We start from the raw sequence: 23,433 nt of genomic DNA on the forward strand, positions 1-23,433 counted from the left end.
AGTGGCGGTGCGGTCCCCTACGGCACTGCGTAGGATCCTACGGTCTTGGCGTGCATCCGTGCGTCGCTGCGGTCCGGTCCCAGGTCGACGGGCACGTGCACCTTCCGCCGACCACTGGCGACAACATCGATGTACTGTGGAGACCTCACGCCCCACGTGTTGAGCAATTCGGCGGTACGTCCACCCGGCCTCCCGCATGCCCACTATACGCCCTCGCTCAAAGTCCGTCAACTGCACATACGGTTCACGTCCACGCTGTCGCGGCATGCTACCAGTGTTAAAGACTGCGATGGAGCTCCGTATGCCACGGCAAACTGGCTGACACTGACGGCGGTGGTGCAGAAATGCTGCGCAGCTAGCGCCATTCGACGGCCAACACCGCGGTTCCTGGTGTGTCCGCTGTGCCGTGCGTGTGATCATTGCTTGTACAGCCCTCTCGCAGTGTCCGGAGCAAGTATGGTGGGTCTGACACACCGGTGTCAATGTGTTCTTTTTTCCATTTCCAGGAGTGTACATGTACATACATATTGTTCAAGCCATCATATGGTGCAGGTGGAGGACACATTGTACCACTGCTAACCATTTCCTGCCACTGGCAAACAGAGCAAGTGGAAAACGATTGTCCGTATGCCTCCATACAAGCCCAAATTTGTCTTATATTCATGGTCCTGGCAAGAAATGTGCATTGGCGACAGCAGCCTCAAATGATGGTACTCTAAAGCAGCCCACATCTGAATTATTTCTATGTTTTCCTTTTTATCAGACCTGCTGTGGATCCCAAATATTTGAGCAGTACTCAAGAACTGGTTGCATTAGTGCTATGTGCACATTCTCCACACTTTGCTAAAATTCTCCGCATAAATCAAAGTCGCCTTCTCTCAATACATCCTAGCATGCTCGTTACATTTCATGTCACTCTGCAATGTTACGCCTAGGTATTTAATCGATGAGACAATGTCAAGCGACACACTGCTGATGCTGTAGTCAAACATTATGGAATTGTTTTTCCCACAAACCCACATTAAATTACAATTTCTGCTTTCAGAGCAAGCTGTCTCTGCTGTTGGCAGGCACGATGCTAAGGTCCCACCCGGTGGTTTTGTATTGTTGTTGGCAGGAATGATCCTCAGCTCCCACCTGTGGGGCTTCGTGGCGGACACTCGGGGTCGCCGGCTGGTGCTGTCTCTGACGCTGGCTGGCAACTGCCTCTGCTCCGTCGCGGCCGCCTTCATGCCCAGCCTGCCCCTCCTCATCTTCATGAGGCTCCTCAATGGCATCTTGTGAGTCTACCTTCTAACACCACCAAATTTTACTGCGCTGATGCGAAGCTCTTACATTACTACATGTTCGACTACATTTGGAATGCATACAGACATACGTGTACATATACACACTGTACCCTGTCGTCACCTCTGCACATAGATACCGTACACTCATCGTAGATTTCCAAAGGTATGTGGTACCTGTCGTCTAACCACGGTATAAGCTATTCCAGTGAATTGCAGGGCGAAGATTTGTGTGTACATAGAGCTGATGCGCAATAGTGTTCCACATGTGTTCCATTGGGTGCATATCAGGCGAATTTGGTGGTCAAGCCATCACTGTGAGCACAGTATCATGCTGCTCAAACCGCTTTAGCATGATTGTGGTTGTGTAACACAGAAGTACGTCTTTCTCTAAGACTCCACCACATCGCAGAAAATATCAAGCGTCAAAGGTGTAGATGGTCCGTAGATACAGATGATCATGTAGTACACAGCTGTAATGGTGCCCCTCGTTACTACCACAGGTAAATTGCGTGGATGATGGCATACTGGAAAACTACCTTCCACCTTGTGTAATAAGGAACATAATTCATCCTGAAACGTCCCCTTTTGAACAATTATACACGTGACTGGGCTTAAACTGGCACACAATATTTTTAGCGCAACGCAATCTGACTTCCAAAAATCCCTACAAAAAAATAGCCCTGACTAACATTAACCTATGCGTTTCACAAATCGCTTACCTCACAAAAATCTTGGTTACTCGAACTACTGCAATACAGCGAGCGCCACTACTGCCAGCTAAATAAAAGATTCAAACTACGGAAGGAACTAACTACTGATAGGCATAGTTAGCAAATGAAAGATTTTGATAGAGAACAAACAATGTATTTACCTTAATAGTGTTGAAAAATCATAATATACATAGCAGTTCATGATATCCAGTATTACAAATTTAAAAACTCCGCCATCTCTCTCCCCACATCCACCACTGCTGGCGGCTCACCTCCAACTGCGCAACGCTACGCGCTGTTCACATCCAGCTGCCCAACACTACAATGGCAGACAACAATGCAAACTAGCCACAGACTGCACACAGCACAGCCAGTGATTTTCATACAGAGCGCTACGTAACGTTGCCAATAAGAAAACATAAACAGCCTACTTACATAGCCCCCATGCTCCCCACAAAAAATTTTACAAATTGTTTTGGGCAGTGGCCAATAATGATTTGATAAAATTTTTCATAATTACAATAACAAAGAAATCAAATGCACACACTTATTGATACAATGTTGGTCAAAAGCTAAAATTTTCTCACAGCCCATAAAGAGAGTCCTGATCGTTCATCACAATAAAATTGCAGTGTTTTTCTCAAAGTCTGAGCAGTAAAAGAAAATGCACATGGAAGTAGTGGATTTCCATGCAGTCTTGAAGAAATAGTGTCGTCGTTCCAACGAAAAGACAGTGCTGACTCTTGACATGCAGACAGGTAATAGGCCACAACAGAGCAAACCCACCGCAGAGTCAGTCGAAGTTTTGAAGAATATTGGTAGGTAGGTCATCACAGAGTAGACCCACTGTAGTCCTGGTAGAGATTACGGTATTGGTGGGCCACCAGAGGTGCAGACCCACTGTAGTCCTGGTAGAGATTGTGGTATTGGTGGGCCACCAGAGGTGCAGACCCACTGCAATCCTTGTAGAAATAATGGTACTGGTGAGTCAGCAAAGGTGTAGACCCACTGTAGTCCTTGTAGAAACGGCCAGCAGCCATCTGTTGTGACTGTGCAGGTGCACAATCACCATTGAAGAGTCTTGCGGATAATATAGCAAGTCCATAACCACCACTTGTGCACTCACAAAGTTTTTGGAATTGTCCTTAGAACCAGCAATGCTGTCATCCAGTCCCTTGCTGAATTATTAACACACGTGCAAACACTAACAGTCCCTACTTCTCACATATTGTCCATATACTATGACCAACAGAAACGTGTGCAGTGAAATGTAACTTACAAGTTAATAATATGATGAACTGGTATCAATTACAATTTTATAACATAAGAATACAATAACAACGGTACAAAATACATCATTAAAAACATAGTAGTACAGATAACATTTGTAGTAACACAGACTTTACAAAAGAATAGAAATAAACATATACATCAGTGTTACAGGAATTATGAAATAAGTAAATAAATAAAATAGTGAGAATAGTTTTCTTGAAACATTAATTTCACACATGATCATTAAAACAGAACAGAATCAATAATGTCTAACATCTTTACAAAGTAAATAACATATTGTTCATGTAAATTATATTTGAGGATAACAGTATTCCTCATCATAGTTCATGTAGCTGAGTATTAGAAAAATTCTACAACATAAGTCTTATCAGATAAAAATATAAAGACAGGAAGAACATAAATACACAAGGATACACAAACACATAGTGGGATAACACAAGGAAAGGACAGGGTTTGTTTTACTGCAGTATTTTGCAAACAAAACTTTCTTTACTTCTCGGAGATCTCCCTTCGTTCTTCATTATTTCCAAAAGTAAGGGGATGCTTCAATCCAACCAGATGACAGATCTCCACTGACGCACAGTCTAACGTCAATTATCCAGTGCCAACTGCAGCGATAACTGACTACGTCATTGGGTCAACATGGGAACATGTAGGGCTCATTGGCAGCAGAGCTCCATGTGCGGTGGTGTATGCTGAATGGTGTGCTCTGAAACACATGTGCCTGCACCATCACTGTACTCTGTCATCGGGTCTGCCACGGACCTTTAGAAAAGAGGGCAAACCTCCAAACTGCACGTTCCATGAGAAGTTGTAGATTTCCGCACCATTCTTCAACCAGTTTCCACGGACGCTGACAACAGCAGCCACACCTCCAGCCGACCAGCTTCACCATTTCCGGTATGCTCGTTCCCAGGTTCTGTGGCATAACAATCTGTACTTTGTCAAAGTCGGGTATGGCAGTGGGATTAGATTCGATTAGATTCAGTTTTCGTCCATCATACACATAAAGGCTTCCCCCATGAACCATGGACCTTGCCGTTGTTGGGAGGCTTGCGTGCCTCAGCGATACAGATGGCCGTACCGTAGGTGCAACCACAACGGAGGGGTATCTGTTGAGAGGCCAGACAAACATGTGGTTCCTGAAGAGGGGCAGCAGCCTTTTCAGTAGTTGCAGGGGCAACAGTCTGGATGATTGACTGATCTGGCCTTGTAACATTAACCAAAACGGCCTTGCTGTGCTCGTACTGCGAACGGCTGAAAGCAAGGGGAAACTACAGCCGTAATTTTTCCCGAGGACATGCAGCTTTACTGTATGATTAAATGATGATGGCGTCCTCTTGGGTAAAATATTCCGGAGGTAAAATAGTCCCCCATTCGGATCTCCGGGCGGGGACTACTCAAGAGGACGTCGTTATCAGGAGAAAGAAAACTGGCATTCTACGGATCGGAGCGTGGAATGTCAGATCCCTTAATCGGGCAGGTAGGTTAGAAAATTTAAAAAGGGAAATGGATAGGTTAAAGTTAGATATAGTGGGAATTAGTGAAGTTCGGTGGCAGGAGGAACAAGACTTTTGGTCAGGTGATTACAGGGTTATAAATACAAAATCAAATAGGGGCAATGCAGGAGTAGGTTTAATAATGAATAAAAAAATAGGAGTGCGGGTTAGCTACTACAAACAGCATAGTGAACGCATTATTGTGGCCAAGATAGACACAGCGCCCATGCCTACTACAGTAGTACAAGTTTATATGCCAACTAGCTCTGCAGATGATGAAGAAATTGATGAAATGTATGACGAGATAAAAGAAATTATTCAGGTAGTGAAGGGAGATGAAAATTTAATAGTCATGGGTGACTGGAATTCGTCAGTAGGAAAAGGGAGAGAAGGAAACATAGTAGGTGAATATGGATTGGGGGGAAGAAATGAAAGAGGAAGCCGCCTTGTAGAATTTTGCACAGAGCATAACTTAATCATAGCTAACACTTGGTTCAAGAATCATAAAAGAAGGTTGTATACCTGGAAGAATCCTAGAGATACTAATAGGTATCAGATAGATTATATAATGGTAAGACAGAGATTTAGGAACCAGGTTTTAAATTGTAAGACATTTCCAGGGGCAGATGTGGATTCTGACCACAATCTATTGGTTATGAACTGCAGATTGAAACTGAAGAAACTGCAAAAAGGTGGGAATTTAAGGAGATGGGACCTGGATAAACTGAAAGAACCAGAGGTTGTACAGAGTTTCAGGGAGAGCATAAGGGAACAATTGACAGGAATGGGGGAAAGAAATACAGTAGAAGAAGAATGGGTAGCTCTGAGGGATGAAGTAGTGAAGGCAGCAGACGATCAAGTAGGTAAAAAGACGAGGGCTAATAGAAATCCTTGGGTAACAGAAGAAATATTGAATTTAATTGATGAAAGGAGAAAATATAAAAATGCAGTAAATGAAGCAGGCCAAAGGGAATACAAACGTCTCAAAAATGAGATCGACAGAAAGTGCAAAATGGCTAAGCAGGGATGGCTAGAGGACAAATGTAAGGATGTAGAGGCTTGTCTCACTAGGGGTAAGATAGATACTGCCTACAGGAAAATTAAAGAGACCTTTGGAGAGAAGAGAACCACTTGTATGAATATCAAGAGCTCAGATGGCAACCCAGTTCTAAGCAAAGAAGGGAAGGCAGAAAGGTGGAAGGAGTATATAGAGGGTTTATACAAGGGCGATGTACTTGAGGACAGTATTATGGAAGTGGAAGAGGATGTAGATGAAGATGAAATGGGAGATAAGATACTGCGTGAAGAGTTTGACAGAGCACTGAAAGACCTGAATCGAAACAAGGCCCCGGAAGTAGACAACATTCCATTAGAACTACTGATAGCCTTGGGAGAGCCAGTCATGACAAAACTCTACCGTCTGGTGAGCAAGATGTATGAGACTGGCGAAATACCCACAGACTTCAGGAAGAATATAATAATTCCAATACCAAAGAAAGCAGGTGTTGACAGATGTGAAAATTACCGAACTATCAGTTTAATAAGTCACAGCTGCAAAATACTAACGCGAATTCTTTACAGACGAATGGAAAAACTGGTAGAAGCGGACCTCGGGGAAGATCAGTTTGGATTCCGTAGAAATGTTGGAACACGTGAGGCAATACTAACCTTACGACTTATCTTAGAAGAAAGATTAAGAAAAGGCAAACCTACGTTTCTAGCATTTGTAGACTTAGAGAAAGCTTTTGACAACGTTAACTGGAATACTCTCTTTCAAATTCTGAAGGTAGCAGGGGTAAAATACAGGGAGCGAAAGGCTATTTACAATTTGTACAGAAACCAGATGGCAGTTATAAGAGTCGAGGGGCATGAAAGGGAAGCAGTGGTTGGGAAAGGAGTGAGACAGGGTTGTAGCCTCTCCCCGATGTTATTCAATCTGTATATTGAGCAAGCAGTAAAGGAAACAAAAGAAAAATTCGGAGTAGGTATTAAAATTCATGGAGAAGAAGTAAAAACTTTGAGGTTCGCCGATGACATTGTAATTCTGTCAGAGACAGCAAAGGACTTGGAAGAGCAGTTGAACGGAATGGACAGTGTCTTGAAAGGAGGATATAAGATGAACATCAACAAAAGCAAAACGAGGATAATGGAATGTAGTCAAATTAAATCGGGTGATGCTGAGGGGATTAGATTAGGAAATGAGACACTTAAAGGAGTTTTGCTATTTAGGGAGTAAAATAACTGATGATGGTCGAAGTAGAGAGGATATAAAATGTAGACTGGCAATGGCAAGGAAATCGTTTCAGAAGAAGAGAAATTTGTTAACATCGAGTATAGATTTAAGTGTCAGGAAGTCGTTTCTGAAAGTATTTGTATGGAGTGTAGCCATGTATGGAAGTGAAACATGGACGATAACCAGTTTGGACAAGAAGAGAATAGAAGCTTTCGAAATGTGGTGCTACAGAAGAATGCTGAAGATAAGGTGGGTAGATCACGTAACTAATGAGGAGGTATTGAATAGGATTGGGGAGAAGAGAAGTTTGTGGCACAACTTGACTAGAAGAAGGGATCGGTTGGTAGGACATGTTTTGAGGCATCAAGGGATCACAAATTTAGCATTGGAGGGCAGCGTGGAGGGTAAAAATCGTAGAGGGAGACCAAGAGATCAATACACTAAGCAGATTCAGAAGGATGTAGGTTGCAGTAGGTACTGGGAGATGAAGAAGCTTGCACAGGATAGAGTAGCATGGAGAGCTGCATCAAACCAGTCTCAGGACTGAAGACCACAACAACAACAACACATAAAGGAGATGATTCCCATGGGTGTAGAACACGTCGGAAAGCATAAAATAAGAAACATAATGGTTCAAATGGCTCCGAGCACTATGGGACTTAACTTCTGAGGTCATCAGCCCCTAGAACTTAGAACTACTTAAACCTAACTAACCTAAGGACATCACAAACATCCATGCCCGAGGCAGGATTCGAACCTGCGACCGTAGCGGTCTCGCGGTTCCAGACTGTAGCGCCTAGAACCGCTCGGCCACCCCGGCCGGCTAAGAAACGTAGATTATTTGAATATAGTACTTATATCTCCGGTAATTTGTCAGGAGACTGTCAAAATATGAGAACTGCTAATATTTACAACATAAATACATCGTCAGAATGAAACGTAGTTATGCAATTCATTTATCATAAACGAAATACCGAGTCCTCACTGTTGTGACCAAGTGCTGTCAAATCTGAAATCCAACAGACACTTTCAGTTAAGCTGGACTAACAGTACCTGTTAGGATACTGATCTGTAGAGTAAAAGGAATTGCCTACCAAAAGATCTTTCAAACTGTGTTTAAACTGTATCTGTAAACAAGTTTTGTATAGTTGCTGGCAATTTACTGAAAATGTGTGTTCCTGAATATTTGACCCCTGTTTGGATCAAGATAAGTGATGTTAGGTGTTTATGTAGGTTGTTATTATTCCTAGCATTGCTATAATACAGGGAGTTTCAAAAAGGATGTACGTATTACAAATTATTATTTTGTCCAAACTATCGATCGCTGAGCCTCGGCTCTGCTGTTAGAGAAACGGATACATAGTCTAGTTTATATTAATATCCGCTAGATGTCAGTTGTCTTCTGTTTTGCTTGGTAACCGTCATATGATTCAAATTGCTTCTCCCCAGAAGAAATCATTTTGTGTTGTCGAGTTTGCGAAGTGCAATTCCGTGATTATAGTGCAAAAACGTTTCAGATTGAGGTACCAAATTGATCCTCCGAATGGGTGGAACATTCGCAGATGATATCGACAGTTTCTAGATACAGGATATGCATTTAAAGGAAAGAGTCCTCGCCGCCCTCGTACTCCTGAAGAAACTGCTGCACGAATTCAAGCTGCTTTCCAAAGTAGTCCATCAAAATCAGCTCGTCGTGCCAGTCGGGAGTTACAACTGCCTACAACAACTATTTGGAGTGTTTTGAGACGTCGGTTGGTTATGAAGCCGTACAAGTTACAGCTGCTACAAGCTCTGCGTCCTGATGACAAACGCAAACGTGTGGCATTTTGCAACGAGATTATTGATGCTATTGACAATGATAACACTTTCACACAACGCATCGTGATCAGTGGTAAAGCGACTTTCCATGTTAGTGGTCAAGTAAACAAACAAGATGTTTGAATTTGGGGTAGCCAATGAATATGTACGAGATTCGCCCAAAGTCAGTGTGTTTTGCGCGATATCCCGATCATCTGTTTACGGTCCATTCTTCTTTGATAGAAACACGGTTAACGGTCAGCAGTATCTCGCTGTGTTACAAAACTGGTTGTTTCCGAGGCCGCAGGAAGACAACTTCATTTTTCAGCAAGACGGGGCACCCCCTCACTGGAGCCGTCAAGTGCGTGAATGTCTGAATGAAACTCTACCGAACCGTTGGATTGGTCGTCAAGGAGTTGGAGACTTGGTATGTCTCAGCTGGGCTCCACGGCCCCCGGATTTGACACCCTCTGACTTCTCCCCGTGGGGTTTCGATAAAGACAACGTTTATCTACCACCACTCCCACAGAACCTGGAAGCGTTGAAGAACCGGATCTGTACTGCCTTGCCCGAGTATGGGAGGAATTTGAGTATCGATGTGATATTGTTCGTGTCGCTGATGGAGGACATATTGAACATCTGTAATCTGAACTTGAGAGGTTCGTAAATGTGTGTGTTATGTTTCATATTGGTATGTCTTACGGTTTAATTAATTTATGCATTCGAAATACGTATATTCCTTTTGAAACAACCTATATATTGAGCTATTGGTTGGAAACAGACATATTATTTGCCACAAATTTCATTAAGGAATAAATGTACTCAGAAGCAATGGTTAGAAGTGTGGTCAAAATGCTTTTTCGCACCTTTTATTAATTTTCTAGTTGTTGGAAGACTAATTCTATTAATTAAGTTATTCAAAAATACAAATACACTCCTGGAAATTGAAATAAGAACACCGTGAATTCATTGTCCCAGGAAGGGGAAACTTTATTGACACATTCCTGGGGTCAGATACATCACACGATCACACTGACAGAACCACAGGCACATAGACACAGGCAACAGAGCATGCACAATGTCGGCACTAGTACAGTGTATATCCACCTTTCGCAGCAATGCAGGCTGCTATTCTCCCATGGAGACGATCGTAGAGATGCTGGATGTAGCCCTGTGGAACGGCTTGACATGCCATTTCCACCTGGCGCCTCAGTTGGACCAGCGTTCGTGCTGGACGTGCAGACCGCGTGAGACGACGCTTCATCCAGTCCCAAACACGCTCAATGGGGGACAGATCCGGAGATCGTGCTGGCCAGGGTAGTTGACTTACACCTTCTAGAGCACGTTGGGTGGCACGGGATACATGCGGACGTGCATTGTCCTGTTGGAACAGCAAGTTCCCTTGCCGGTCTAGGAATGGTAGAACGATGGGTTCGATGACGGTTTGGATGTACCGTGCACTATTCAGTGTCCCCTCGACGATCACCAGTGGTGTACGGCCAGTGTAGGGGATCGCTCCCCACACCATGATGCCGGGTGTTGGCCCTGTGTGCCTCGGTCGTATGCAGTCCTGATTGTGGCGCTCACCTGCACGGCGCCAAACACGCATACGACCACCATTGGCACCAAGGCAGAAGCGACTCTCATCGCTGAAGACGACACGTCTCCATTCGTCCCTCCATTCACGCCTGTCGCGACACCACTGGAGGCGGGCTGCACGATGTTGGGGCGTGAGCGGACGACGGCCTAACGGTATGTGGGACCGTAGCCTAGTTTCATGGAGACGGTTGCGAATGGTCCTCGCCGATACCCCAGGAGCAACAGTGTCCCTAATTTGCTGGGAAGTGGCGGTGCGGTCCCCTACGGCACTGCGTAGGATCCTACGGTCTTGGCGTGCATCCGTGCGTCGCTGCGGTCCGGTCCCAGGTCGACGGGCACGTGCACCTTCCGCCGACCACTGGCGACAACATCGATGTACTGTGGAGACCTCACGCCCCACGTGTTGACCAATTCGGCGGTACGTCCACCCGGCCTCCCGCATGCCCACTATACGCCCTCGCTCAAAGTCCGTCAACTGCACATACGGTTCACGTCCACGCTGTCGCGGCATGCTACCAGTGTTAAAGACTGCGATGGAGCTCCGTATGCCACGGCAAACTGGCTGACACTGACGGCGGCGTTGCACAAATGCTGCGCAGCTAGCGCCATTCGACGGCCAACACCGCGGTTCCTGGTGTGTCCGCTGTGCCGTGCGTGTGATTATTGCTTGTACAGCCCTCTCGCAGTGTCCGGAGCAAGTATGGTGGGTCTGACACACCGGTGTCAATGTGTTCTTTTTTCCATTTCCAGGAGTGTATATTCCTATTTTGATCTAAAGCTCCCGTTGCAACTGACATCCTGCTGTATTTCATTTCTTCACTAACATAAATTTTATGTCGATGTATCTATTACTTTACACCGAGATATACTCCTCAAACAAAAACCGGGTAGCAATGAAACTATGACGGGCATAGAGCCGGCCGCGGTGGCCGGGCGGTTCTAGGCGCTTCAGTCCGGAACAGCTCGACTGCTACGGTCGCAGATTCGAATCATGCCTCGGGCATGGATGTGTGTGATGTCCTTAGGTTAATTACGTTTAAGTAGTTCTGAGTTCTAGGGGACTGATGACCTCAGATGTTAAGTCCCATATTGCTCAGAGCCATTTAGTCCTATTTTAGGCCGTAACAACGCATTGGCATTTCATTCGGAAAAATCTATGCCGGTTCAAATGGCTCTGAGCACTACGGGACCTAACATGTGAGGTCATCAGTCCCCAAGAACTTACAACTACTTAAACCTAACTAACCTAAGGACATCACACACATCCATGCCCGAGGCAGGATTCGAACCTGCGACCATAGCGGCCGCGCGGTCCCAGACTGTAGCGCCTAGAACCGCTCGAGCACTCCGGCCGGCCCATTAGTGTACTAAATATTTATTTACCCTTACATATTCCCACTTCGCAGCCTTCTAAATTGCTTCAGATGTTTATGGAATTAATTCGGTTAATGTGCACTGTGGTATTCGAGCGCTGTCTTGTAAACTAGAGTAGCTCTCTCCTGTAACAAGGAATTGCAGTGTTACGTTGAGCCTGCCTTCTGCAAATATAGCATCTGTCAAGTGAGTATTATACTTTGTAGTATGAGAAGCCACTTTACAGAGCAAATACTGAAATGCACTCTCATCCGTTCCTAAGTTATTTGTACTCGTATATTAAGGCTTGACGTCCTGCACTCGCAGCTCTCGTAACAAATTTTTCTGAATGCCTTTACTATCTCGACCTAAAACCCTTGTTTTCCGCCGCTTCTCTTCCAAACTCACACACAATTCAGTTGTGGTTCAAGCAACTGCAGCTCATAACAAGTTCTTGTTTTCGGTCCACCTTGAACTTTCACGAAAATATGATGACAGTGTAATACCCATTTTCAGCGCCACTTCAAACATCTTTATCAGAGACGAATATTTGATGATATTTCTTTGTCAAAGGAGTGTGATAGTGTAATAGAGGCCTTAGAACTGGCAACAGCTACAAGTGTCAACCATTCGTGACACCTCAGATAACAAATAAACACGCCCCACTTAATTAAAGCCGCAATTACACTCCTGGAAATGGAAAAAAGAACACATTGACACCGGTGCGTCAGACCCACCATACTTGCTCCGGACACTGCGAGAGGGCTGTACAAGCAATGATCACACGCACGGCACAGCGGACACACCAGAAACCGCGGTGTTGGCCGTCGAATGGCGCTAGCTGCGCAGCATTTGTGCACCGCCGCCGTCAGTGTCAGCCAGTTTGCCGTGGCATACGGAGCTCCATCGCAGTCTTTAACACTGGTAGCATGCCGCGACAGCGTGGACGTGAACCGTATGTGCAGTTGACGGACTTTGAGCGAGGGCGTATAGTGGGCATGCGGGAGGACGGGTGGACGTACCGCCGAATTGCTCAACACGTGGGGCGTGAGGTCTCCACAGTACATCGTTGTTGTCGCCAGTGGTCGGCGGAAGGTGCACGTGCCCGTCGACCTGGGACCGGACCGCAGCGACGCACGGATGCACGCCAAGACCGTAGGATCCTACGCAGTGCCGTAGGGGACCGCACCGCCACTTCCCAGCAAATTAGGGACAAGGGAACTTGCTGTTCCAACAGGACAATGCACGTCCGCATGTATCCCGTGCCACCCAACGTGCTCTAGAAGGTGTAAGTCAACTACCCTGGCCAGCAAGATCTCCGGATCTGTCCCCCATTGAGCATGTTTGGGACTGGATGAAGCGTCGTCTCACGCGGTCTGCACGTCCAGCACGAACGCTGGTCCAACTGAGGCGCCAGGTGGAAATGGCATGGCAAGCCGTTCCACAGGACTACATCCAGCATCTCTACGATCGTCTCCATGGGAGAATAGCAGCCTGCATTGCTGCGAAAGGTGGATATACACTGTACTAGTGCCGACATTGTGCATGCTCTGTTGCCTGTGTCTATGTGCCTGTGGTTCTGTCAGTGTGATCATGTGATGTATCTGACCCCAGGAATGTGTGAATAAAGTTTCCCCTTCCTGGGACAATGAATTCACGGTGTTCTTATTTCAATTTCCAGGAGTGTATATTCCTATTTTGATTTAAAGCTCCCGTTGCAACTGACATCCTGCTGTATTTCATTTCTTAACTAACATTAATTTTATGTCGATGTCTCTATTACGTTACACTGAGATATACTCCTCAAACAAAAACCGAGTAGCAATGAAACAATGACGGGCATAGAGCCGGCCGCGGTGGCCGGGCGGTTCTAGGCGCTTCAGTCCGGAATAGCTCGACTGCTACGGTCGCAGATTCGAATCATGCCTCGGGCATGGATGTGTGTGATGTCCTTAGGTTAATTACGTTTAAGTAGTTCTGAGTTCTAGGGGACTGATGACCTCAGATGTTAAGTCCCATAGTGCTCAGAGCCATTTAGTCCTATTTTAGGCCGTAACAACGCATTGGCATTTCATTCGGAAACATCTATGCCGGTTCAAATGGCTCTGAGCACTATGGGACCTAACATATGAGGTCATCAGTCCCCAAGAACTTACAACTACTTAAACCTAACTAACCTAAGGACATCACACACATCCATGCCCGAGGCAGGATTCGAACCTGCGACCGTAGCGGTCACGCGGTTCCGGACTGAAGCGCGCCTATAACCGCTCGGCCACCGCGGCCGGCAAAATAAGACTGAAGTACTATAAAAAAAAAAAGGCTGATGCGATTTCAGCGCATGTAGCAAATATGCTACACCTGGACCCAAAAATATTTTTCTCGTGCTAAAAAAGTGTTCTCAAGGCCTGCTTTGCTGGACTTAGTTCATAAACTGACAAGCGATATACCGTACATAAATATTAGATGGTTGGAACTTTAATAGTGACAACTGTTTATTTACAGCTCGTACAAAATAGATACGTGTTTCAAAGTTTTACTGACCTTCAGTGTAGTCTCCAGCATTGTATATAACTCGTTGCCAGCGATGTGGAAGTCGTAGAATACTCTCAGCAGTGCCAGTTGTGTTGACAGTTCGAGCGGCGCGGTCTATTGCCCGACGAATTTGTAGCAGTTCTGAAGCGAATGCCGTCAAGTGTTTCCTTCAGTTTAGAAATCGAGTTGAACTCACGAGGGCTTCAGTCAGCGGCGTGCAGTAGGTGGTATAGCACTTAGCAGCCCTATCAGTCAAACAAGTCAGTAACAGCTTGCACTGTACGTGCTTGAGCATTTTCCTGCATAATTATGGTCAGGTCCTGCAGAAAGTGTCATCACTTCTGTCTCTATGCTGTTCATTTTTGGAACGCGACTTACGGTTAGCGTCCCGCTCAGATTTAGTGGTAAGCTCACCCAGTGGGTAGCCCGTCAAAGACTTAATCAGATCATGCATGAAAATAGGAAGAAGGTGAAAGAAAGCCAAATAGAAAGAGTGAATGGTCCAAGAAAGAGAAGTGCCGTAAAGAGCAGCCTAAAACACCAACGGCGTCGTGGGTATGTAGTCATGGCGTTGGGCTGCCAAGCGGACGAGTCATATTCAAAACTCCCTCATGCCATTTATTCTTTTTTTTTCACAACATTATGAACTGTTCGTCCGGCCACTGAAGTGTTTGTTCTCTTTCTGCAGTCTTGGCAGTTGTCGTAGTAGACACATTATTTATAGAATATGAGTCATATACGAGGCCTATTCAGAAAGTAAGCTCCGATTGATTGCCAAATTGAAACCACAGTGAACATCAGAAATGTTTTACTTGTAACAATTAGCTACACCTTTCAGCTACTTCTCTACGTAGTCGCCGTTCTGATTTAGACTTTTGTCATAGCGTTGTACCAACTTTTCAATAGCCTCATCATAGAAGGCAGCCGCCAGTGCTTTCCGCCAATTCTCCACGCTGGCCTACACCTCGTTGTCTGTGTCAAAATGTTGTCTTCAAAGACAGCGGTTCATGTGACCAGAGATGAAACCCAGGGGGAGACAACTGCGGACTGTATTGTGGGTAATCCCACATTTCCATTTGAAAACGATGCAGGAGCATCTTCATTGCCCCTGCAGAATGCGGCTGAGAATTGTCTTGAAGAAGAAACAGCACGACAGTTATGTAATGTTAGCTGCATAGCTTCAGGCGATATTTCTCACCAGGCCCTCGTACTTGGCGGCAGACACTATTTTCTAGCCATCTTTACGCACTCACTGCGAGCTCAGAAATGAGAACAGCGACGTGATGCTAACTGGGGTTATACTAGAGACACTACCCAACACATCTGTGCAAAGCTTTGTCGGATTTTCATAGTCGTTTCCATTTCGCGACCGATCGGAGCTTACTTTCTGAACGCCCCTCGTAGTAAGAATACGTAACCGTCGCAAGTAAACGTGGTGAACAGTGAGAGAGCAGACGAGATACCACATACACGTCTGACAGATATGAAAACTACAAACAAACGGGTGTGGACTTTGTTACAACAAAGGAATTCAAGAGTCAAGACTTCCAAAACGGAACGCAACCTCAAAGACGTCACAAACGCCTGTTTTGACAGAGCACAGAGAAACTGTGTCATTGTGAAACTGTTGCGTTCATTTGTTGCCGCTTATGTGACAAAGTATTATGTTCTCATCATTTTCTTGGGAGTGATCACATTCACATTCATACGAACAGCTAAATCGGGCAAGGAGGCATACCTCACTCACTCACCAGGGGTACAGATTAGGTGCGTCGGTACGAGATTCCTGTCATATGACACACGTACTGTCATTAATGCCGTGTGTGACACACCAGACGTGTTTTCCGATGGAGGACTCGGTTGACTTGTCGCCTTGTCATCAAACGTTTGCGCTTCCCATTCGAAAGCCACTTCATTTTGTATACTTGGAAGGAGAGACAGCATTGGTCGTATATTTTTGTTTACTATCGCAAAATCGATTTTCGGTCACTTAGTGACCATCTTCAGTGCTAGAAGTTAAAAATTTTTTCACATTACGATCGGAGAGTATAAAACAGAAAATCACAATTACATCTGCATATGAACATAACACTTGTTAGGAACATACCTGTAATATATAACTTAAATTAGTAAGCACTGGTGTCAATAAGCTTACGGCGATCACATAGACTGAGGTCGCTGTTTACATGCACTTGTTCAGCAGACCTCGGTGTGACGGGGCTGACCCAGTGCTTATGCGGAAGCCTATAATCACTGTTATAACACGGCTAGCCTGTCCAAAGGGACAAACGAGACGTACATCAGCATGTCGGTTAAATATGATAGCAAAATTGCTTATCCACACCTACAAACATTTTTGTAATGAACATTGTGTTACACGGCAGTTTAATTATTAAGTAATGGCAGTTTCGTACTGTTATTATTTTTTATATATTTGACTCCTTAGTCTTAACGTAACATTTTACGTAAATCACGAACGTTGTACTTCTAACTTCCCACGCCAGATGTTGGGTATTATGTTTTTTTAAAAAACCTGTGTTACACCTCATTTCATGTTATTCATTTATTATTATTTTTCATTATCTTTTGCTCTTTTATATGTCCTGCACTCTGACAACTTATCATCGATCTGTTTTATGTTTTATAAGTTTGTTTTTTTAAAAAACAATACGCCAATGTATTTTAGATATTTCCTTCCCCCTTCGTCTGCTATGTGTTGTACGTACATTTTAAGTTTGAATTACTGCACGATTCACAAATACACAAGAGTTATTTAGTGTTAATATCTCGCAAAACCAATAATACTATGTCTTCACGTGACACATGTCACATAGAGGGCGTGTCAAGCCCCGTCACACCGAGGTCTGCTGAACAAGTGCATGGAAACAGCGACCTCAGTCTATGTGATCGCCGTAAGCTTATTGACACCAGCGCTTACTAATTTAAGTTATATTTTACATGTATGTTCCTAACAAGTGTTATGTTCATATGCAGATGTAATTGTGATTTTCTGCTTTATACTCTCCGATCGTAATGTGAAAAAATTTTTAACTTCTAGCACTGAAGATGGTCACTAAGTGACCGAAAATCGATTTTGCGATAATAAACAAAAATATACGACCAATGCTGTCTCTCCTTCCAAGTATACCCATTATCTAGTCGTAGTGCACAGGACACTATGGAGTCGCCAATCAATACACTTCATATTGGTTGCTAGTAGAGTAGCTGTGCAGAATCACCTGTCATTATAGGTCCCTACCTCTCACCTCATTGTTGGAAACGAACGTTACACCACGACACATGCACAAATCTGAATAAAGCGAACAGCGGAAAAAAAATCGGCACGATTGAGTCTTGAACATGGCTCGCCCGCTTGACACATGAATAACGTAATCACTTAATCACGAGGCCGCATGCTCCTAAATTGCACTTCTTGTTCTTGGGCAGTTCACTGTTTCTATTTTGTTTTTGTTTCGTTCACAGTTCAGTGCACCTTCTTCCAGTTTTCATCCTTAATCTTGGTTCAGTTTTTGACGGACTATCCACTCGGCCATCTTATCACTAAATCTGACGTGTGTGGGAAGGGGAGTTTCCCTTTAAACTATACATGCAGAGCAGTGTATCACTATTTTTATGTGCGGAAATAAAGAACCACTTTTTCCATATCGTAAGGTACATTAGCATACTGTGGCATATTCTAAACACTTTGTAGCTCAAAATAACAAAAATTAGTAGAAACTCCCTTTATTTCCCGAAGTCATGCCGACATTACGATCAAGAGGTTTCTTTATGACGTTGCCACTGTATGAAGAGTAAAAAGTAAAAGCTGGATGTGGCATATATGCTACATGGGGTCAGAGGTTGGTAAAAAGCAAAGGCCGGTCGGAGTGGCCGTGCGTTTCTAGGCGCTACAGTCTGGAGCCGAGCGACTGCTACGGTCGCAGGTTCGAATCTTGCCTCGAGCATGGATGTGTGTGATGTCCTTAGGTTAATGAGGTATAATTAGTTCTCAGTTCTAGGCGACTGATGACCTCAGAAGTTAAGTCGTATAGTGCTCAGAGCCATTTGAACATTTTTTTTAAAAACCAAAACAGTATCATGGCACCATCATCATGAGACAGCTTAGGGATATCTCGCCAATGGCGACAATCGTTAGAACCCGCACAGTATCCGAATGGCTCTTTCTCCTTCAAAGACGTATTTTGATACATCTACATCCACGTGATTACTCTGCTATTCACAATAAAGTGCCTGGCAAAGGGTTCAATGAACTACCTTTAAGCTGTCTCTCTACCGTTCCACTCTCGAACGACGCACAAGAAAAACGAGCATTTAAATTTTTCTGTGCGAGCCCTGATTTCTTTTATTTTATCGTGGAGACCATTTTTCCCTATTGTAATGGCCGCCTAGTCGTAGATATTGCTATAATAGCAGCCGGCCGCGGTGGTCTCGCGGTTCTAGGCGCGCAGTCCGGAACCGTGGGACTGCTACGGTCGCAGGTTCGAATCCTGCCTCGGGCATGGATGTGTATGATGTCCTTAGGTTAGTTAGGTTTAAGTAGTTCTAAGTTCTAGGGGACTGATAACCACAGCAGTTGAGTCCCATAGTGCTCAGAGCCATTTGAACCATTTTATAATAGCACTATGGAACTCTGCAATACCTTCAGCTTCTGCACCTTCACTAACTACCTGTGCTTGAACACTGTTTTTATTAACTGTATCACTTTTACTCGTAGTATCCCAAAACCTTTTATTAAATTCTAATTTATTCATTCTAACAACATCAGTATTTTCATGGTACTTACTCTTTACATTGTATCCTCTGCTTTTCCCTTTTGGGGTTATGTGTTGTCCTGTCATAATATTGTCTAGCCCCAAAACTACGGACATCTAGTGGGGCTGTCCACCGTTTTCCGGCTGGTTCCCTCGGTCTGACCGTTTGTAGTTGTCGTTTTGTTCACTAGTTTCAACAAACCCCCTTCTATCTTGTTCTCTTCTCCAATACCTATTTCTATCATTCCTGTTATCTCTCCTCCATCCTCTCTCATGTGTATTGTTTCTGAAATCATTTTCATATCTCCTATCTCCCCTATTTGGAGCATTATTTCCAGAATTTTCAAAGTCTCTACTCCCATAATAATCTCTATTTACATTCCTGTTCCACCCCCCCCCCCCCCCCCCCAATACTGGTTGTTGCCAGAACCAAAACTTTGGTTATTTTCTCTTTCCAAGGCCCTATCTAATCTATCTACAAACTTCAGGAACTCTTCCATTGACTCGTCTGGTCCATGGACCAATTCCCACTGCAGTCTCTCTGGTAACCTTCTTTTTAAAACATCAATTTGTGTCATAATATCAAAAGAGTTATTCAAGTGAGCAAGTTTTTTCAATTGATCTCTGCAAAATTTTTGCATTCCCCCTACTTTCCCTCTATACACTGGTTCATTTACAAATTCTGACTTTAATCTGGCTGGTATGGATTGTGACCAAAATTTAGAAATAAATTTAGCTTCAAACTCTTCAAAAGTATTCCAAGAATCATTATTCTCGTTTGCCCAGGATAGGGCTTCCCCTTCTAGAAACCTTTTTACTAACTTAATTTTTATGTTATCTGACATTCCTACAACAAACATATCCTTACATTGGTGAATAAAGTCAATAGGGTGCAGATTTTCACCAGGAAAGCATTTGGCTTGGATGTGCCCATACATTGTATTTTGATTGTAAAACATTTGTTTTGACTTCAGTGCCTCTTCCAATTGTGTATATTTAGTGTGTATATTTTCTAGCCTGGCACAGGGTTCAATAAACCACCTTGAAGTTGTCTTTCTACTGTTGCACTCTCGAACGGGGCGCTGGAGAAACAAACACATAAATTTTTGTGTGCGAGGCCTGATTTCTCTTGTTTTATCATGATGATAATTTCTCCCTATGTAGGTGGGTGCCAACTGTAAGTTTTCGCAATCGGAAGAGAAAACTGGTGATTCAAATTTCATGAGAAGATCCCGTCGCAACGAAACACACCTTTGTCTTAATGATTACCTCTCCACGTATCGTGTCCGTGGCACTACCTACTCTACTTCGCGATAACACAAAACGAGCTGCCCTTCTTTGTACTTTTTCCGTGTCATCCGTCAAAGATATTAATTCACTGGCTCTGTGCAGTAATAACTTGCCTTAGTCAAAGTTGCTTACCTCAATGTACACTACTGGCCACTAAAATTGCTACACCATGAAGATGTAGTGCTACAGACGCGAAATTTAACCGACAGGAAGAAGATGCTGTGATATGCAAATCATTAGCTTTTCAGAGCATTCACAGAAGGTTGGTGCCTGTGGCAACACCTACAACGTGCTGACATGAGGAAAGTTTCCAACTGATATCTCAAACACAAACAGCAGTTGACAGGATTTGCCTGGTAAAACGTTGTTGTGATGCCTCGTGTAAGGAGGAGAAATGCGTACCATCACATTTCCGACATTGTAGCCTATCGTGATTGCGGTTTATCGTATCGTCACATTGCTGTTCGCTTTGGTCGAGATCCAATGACTGTTAGCAGAATATGGAATCGGTGGGTTCAGGAGGGTAACGGAACGCCGTGCTGGATCCCAACGGCCTCGTATCACTAGCAGTCGAGATGACAGGTATCTTATCCGCATGGCTGTAACGGATAGTGCAGCCACGTCTCGATCCCTGAGTCAACAGGTGGGGACGTTTGCAAGACAACAACCATCTGCACGAACAGTTCGACGACGTTTGCAGCAGCATGGACAATCAGCTCGGCGACCATGGCTGCGGTTACCCTTGACGCTGCATCACAGACAGGAGCGCCTGCGATGGTGTACTCAACGACGAACCTGGGTGCACGAATGGCAAAACGTCATATTTTCGGATGAATCCAGTTCTGTTTACAACATCATGATGGTCGCATCCGTGTTTGGCGACATCGCGGTGAACACACATTGGAAGTGTGTATTCATCATCGCCATATTGGCGTGTCACCCGGCGTGATGGTATGGGGTGCCATTGGTTACACGTCTCGGTCACCTCTTGTTCGCATTGATGGCACTTTGAACAGTGGACGTTACATTTCAGATTTGTTACGACCCGTGGCTCTACCCTTCATTGGATCCCTGCGAAAGCCTACATTTCAGCAGGATAATGCTCGACCGCATGTTGCAGGTCCTGTACGGGCCTTTCTGGATACAGAAAATGTTCGACTGCTGCCCCGGCCAGCACATTCTCCAGATCTCTCACCAACTGAAAACGTCTGGTCAATCGTGGCCGAGCAACTGGCTCGTCACAACACGCCAGTCACTTGATGAACTGCGGTATCGTGTTGTAGCTGCATGGGCAGCTGTCTCTACCTGTACACGCCATCCAAGCTCCGACTCAATACCCAGGCGTATCAAGGCCGTTATTACGGCCAGAGTTGGTTGTTCTGGGTGATGATTTCTCAGGATCTATGCACCCAAATTGCGTGAAAATGTAATCACATGTCAGTTCTAGTATAATATATTAGTCGAATGAATACCCGTTTATCATCTGCATTTCTTCTTGGCGTAGCAATTTTAATGGCCAATAGTGTAGATATACTACACATCAACAAGCTAGCAGCCTGCTTAGCCCCCTTAGAACAAGAACTGAAAGGAAAGCGATGTACGTTCACGCTTGGAGATAGCCACTTTGCTAACAAAACGTGTCAGATGGGTCGGTCGTTCGGTTTCGTCACAGACTGCTATGTCCGGAACGCTTCGTGTAGTTCTCCCTGTTTCCTCATTTCTGCCAACTCCAGCGACCTAGCAGTTGCAGTGTCAAATTTGCGAAGTGAAGCTAAACGTTGCAGTTTCTGTTGGTATCGCCGAGTGCCGATTACCTCAGCATTTCCCCTCACACGTCTACGACCATCGCAGCGACCAATCTTGTTACTTAGGTTTTTTGTTCAGCAGCTTCAGCAACCGTTTTCGAAGAATGCCGATTGAAATAGCCCGCTAGTTGCGTTAAAAATTGTTTCTTAACGCAACTGGTGTGCAGTTTTTTCGCATCGGGAAACTTGTTACTGTATTCAAACGTGCCCCGCCCCACTCTCCCATCCACTCAGCAGTGGAACCAGACTTCTACTGTTGTGCCACATATACTTGCTTTACAGAGTAAAAAGAGACAAAAAAAAGACAAACAACCAACTATCACAAAAAGTGGGGGAGGGCAATCTGTACCAGGCTTAAAGAATACCACAGAATGCGGAGATGGAGGAAGCCGAATCAGCCTTTGCGGAACATTGCCTGAACAGTAACCACAAATACACAATAGATGTACAAGTCCTACACACAGAGGAAAAGTCGGCCAAACTCGACGAATTCGAAATTTTAGAAACTAAAAGACTGATGTGTATATCCCCACACCAATCATTAAACGAGCAAACCCAATCCAATTATTCACATATTTTAGATGAGATCACAACCCCAGGATAGAAGCAAAACTTTGGGCCCCAGTCCATCGTAGTTAAAAAGCTCTTGGCTGAAGCGTAACTTTAGTCCGTTCATGGTAGAGTAATTTCTGAATTTGTAATGATGTATGTAACTTGTTACGAAAGGTCATTGATGTAATTGTTCATTAGGTTAGGGATCGATACCTTAAGAAGTTGAGATGATTCTTTGCCTTGTCATCATGTTTATCTGCGCATTATCATCTTTGGGAATCAGTAATGTACCTGAAAATGGGCTTATAACCCGAAACCTAGGTTCTGCAATAACATTAATAATAAAATTGCGAAACAAGGCCAAGAACAGTGTTAGTTTAGTTAAAAAAAGATTGGACTTGATGGAAGCTCAAAACGTAGTAAGACTCCTTTGCAGAGTGAAAGTGTAATTGACTTCTACTAGCTTCAAAAGGAGTACTTCAAATGTTAATCGATAATACTGAGCCGGCCGGAGTGGCCGAGCGGTTCTAGGCGCTACTGTCTGGAACCACTACGGTCGCAGGGTCGAATCCTGCCTTCGGCATGGATGTGTGTGATGTCCTTAGGTTAGTTAGGTTTAAGTAGTTCTACGTTCTATGGGACTGATGACCTCAGAAGTTAAGTCCCATAGTGCTCAGAGCCATTTGAACCATTGATAATACTGAAA

General features: G+C 44.4%; 1 protein-coding gene across 1 annotated transcript in view; it reads left to right on the forward strand.

Annotated features, from left to right (window-relative positions):
- LOC126215170 (synaptic vesicle glycoprotein 2B-like) overlaps window positions 1-23,433 on the forward strand; it is a 210,825-nt gene that overhangs the window by 54,754 nt on the left and 132,638 nt on the right. Inside the window, exon 4 of the mRNA XM_049941837.1 lies at window positions 1,118-1,280. Within this exon, the coding sequence (XP_049797794.1) occupies window positions 1,118-1,280 (163 nt within the window). The remainder of the gene's footprint in view (window positions 1-1,117; window positions 1,281-23,433) is intronic.

Source organism: Schistocerca nitens, chromosome 12 (genome assembly GCF_023898315.1).
Source record: "Schistocerca nitens isolate TAMUIC-IGC-003100 chromosome 12, iqSchNite1.1, whole genome shotgun sequence".
Taxonomy (NCBI): Eukaryota; Metazoa; Arthropoda; class Insecta; order Orthoptera; family Acrididae; genus Schistocerca; species Schistocerca nitens.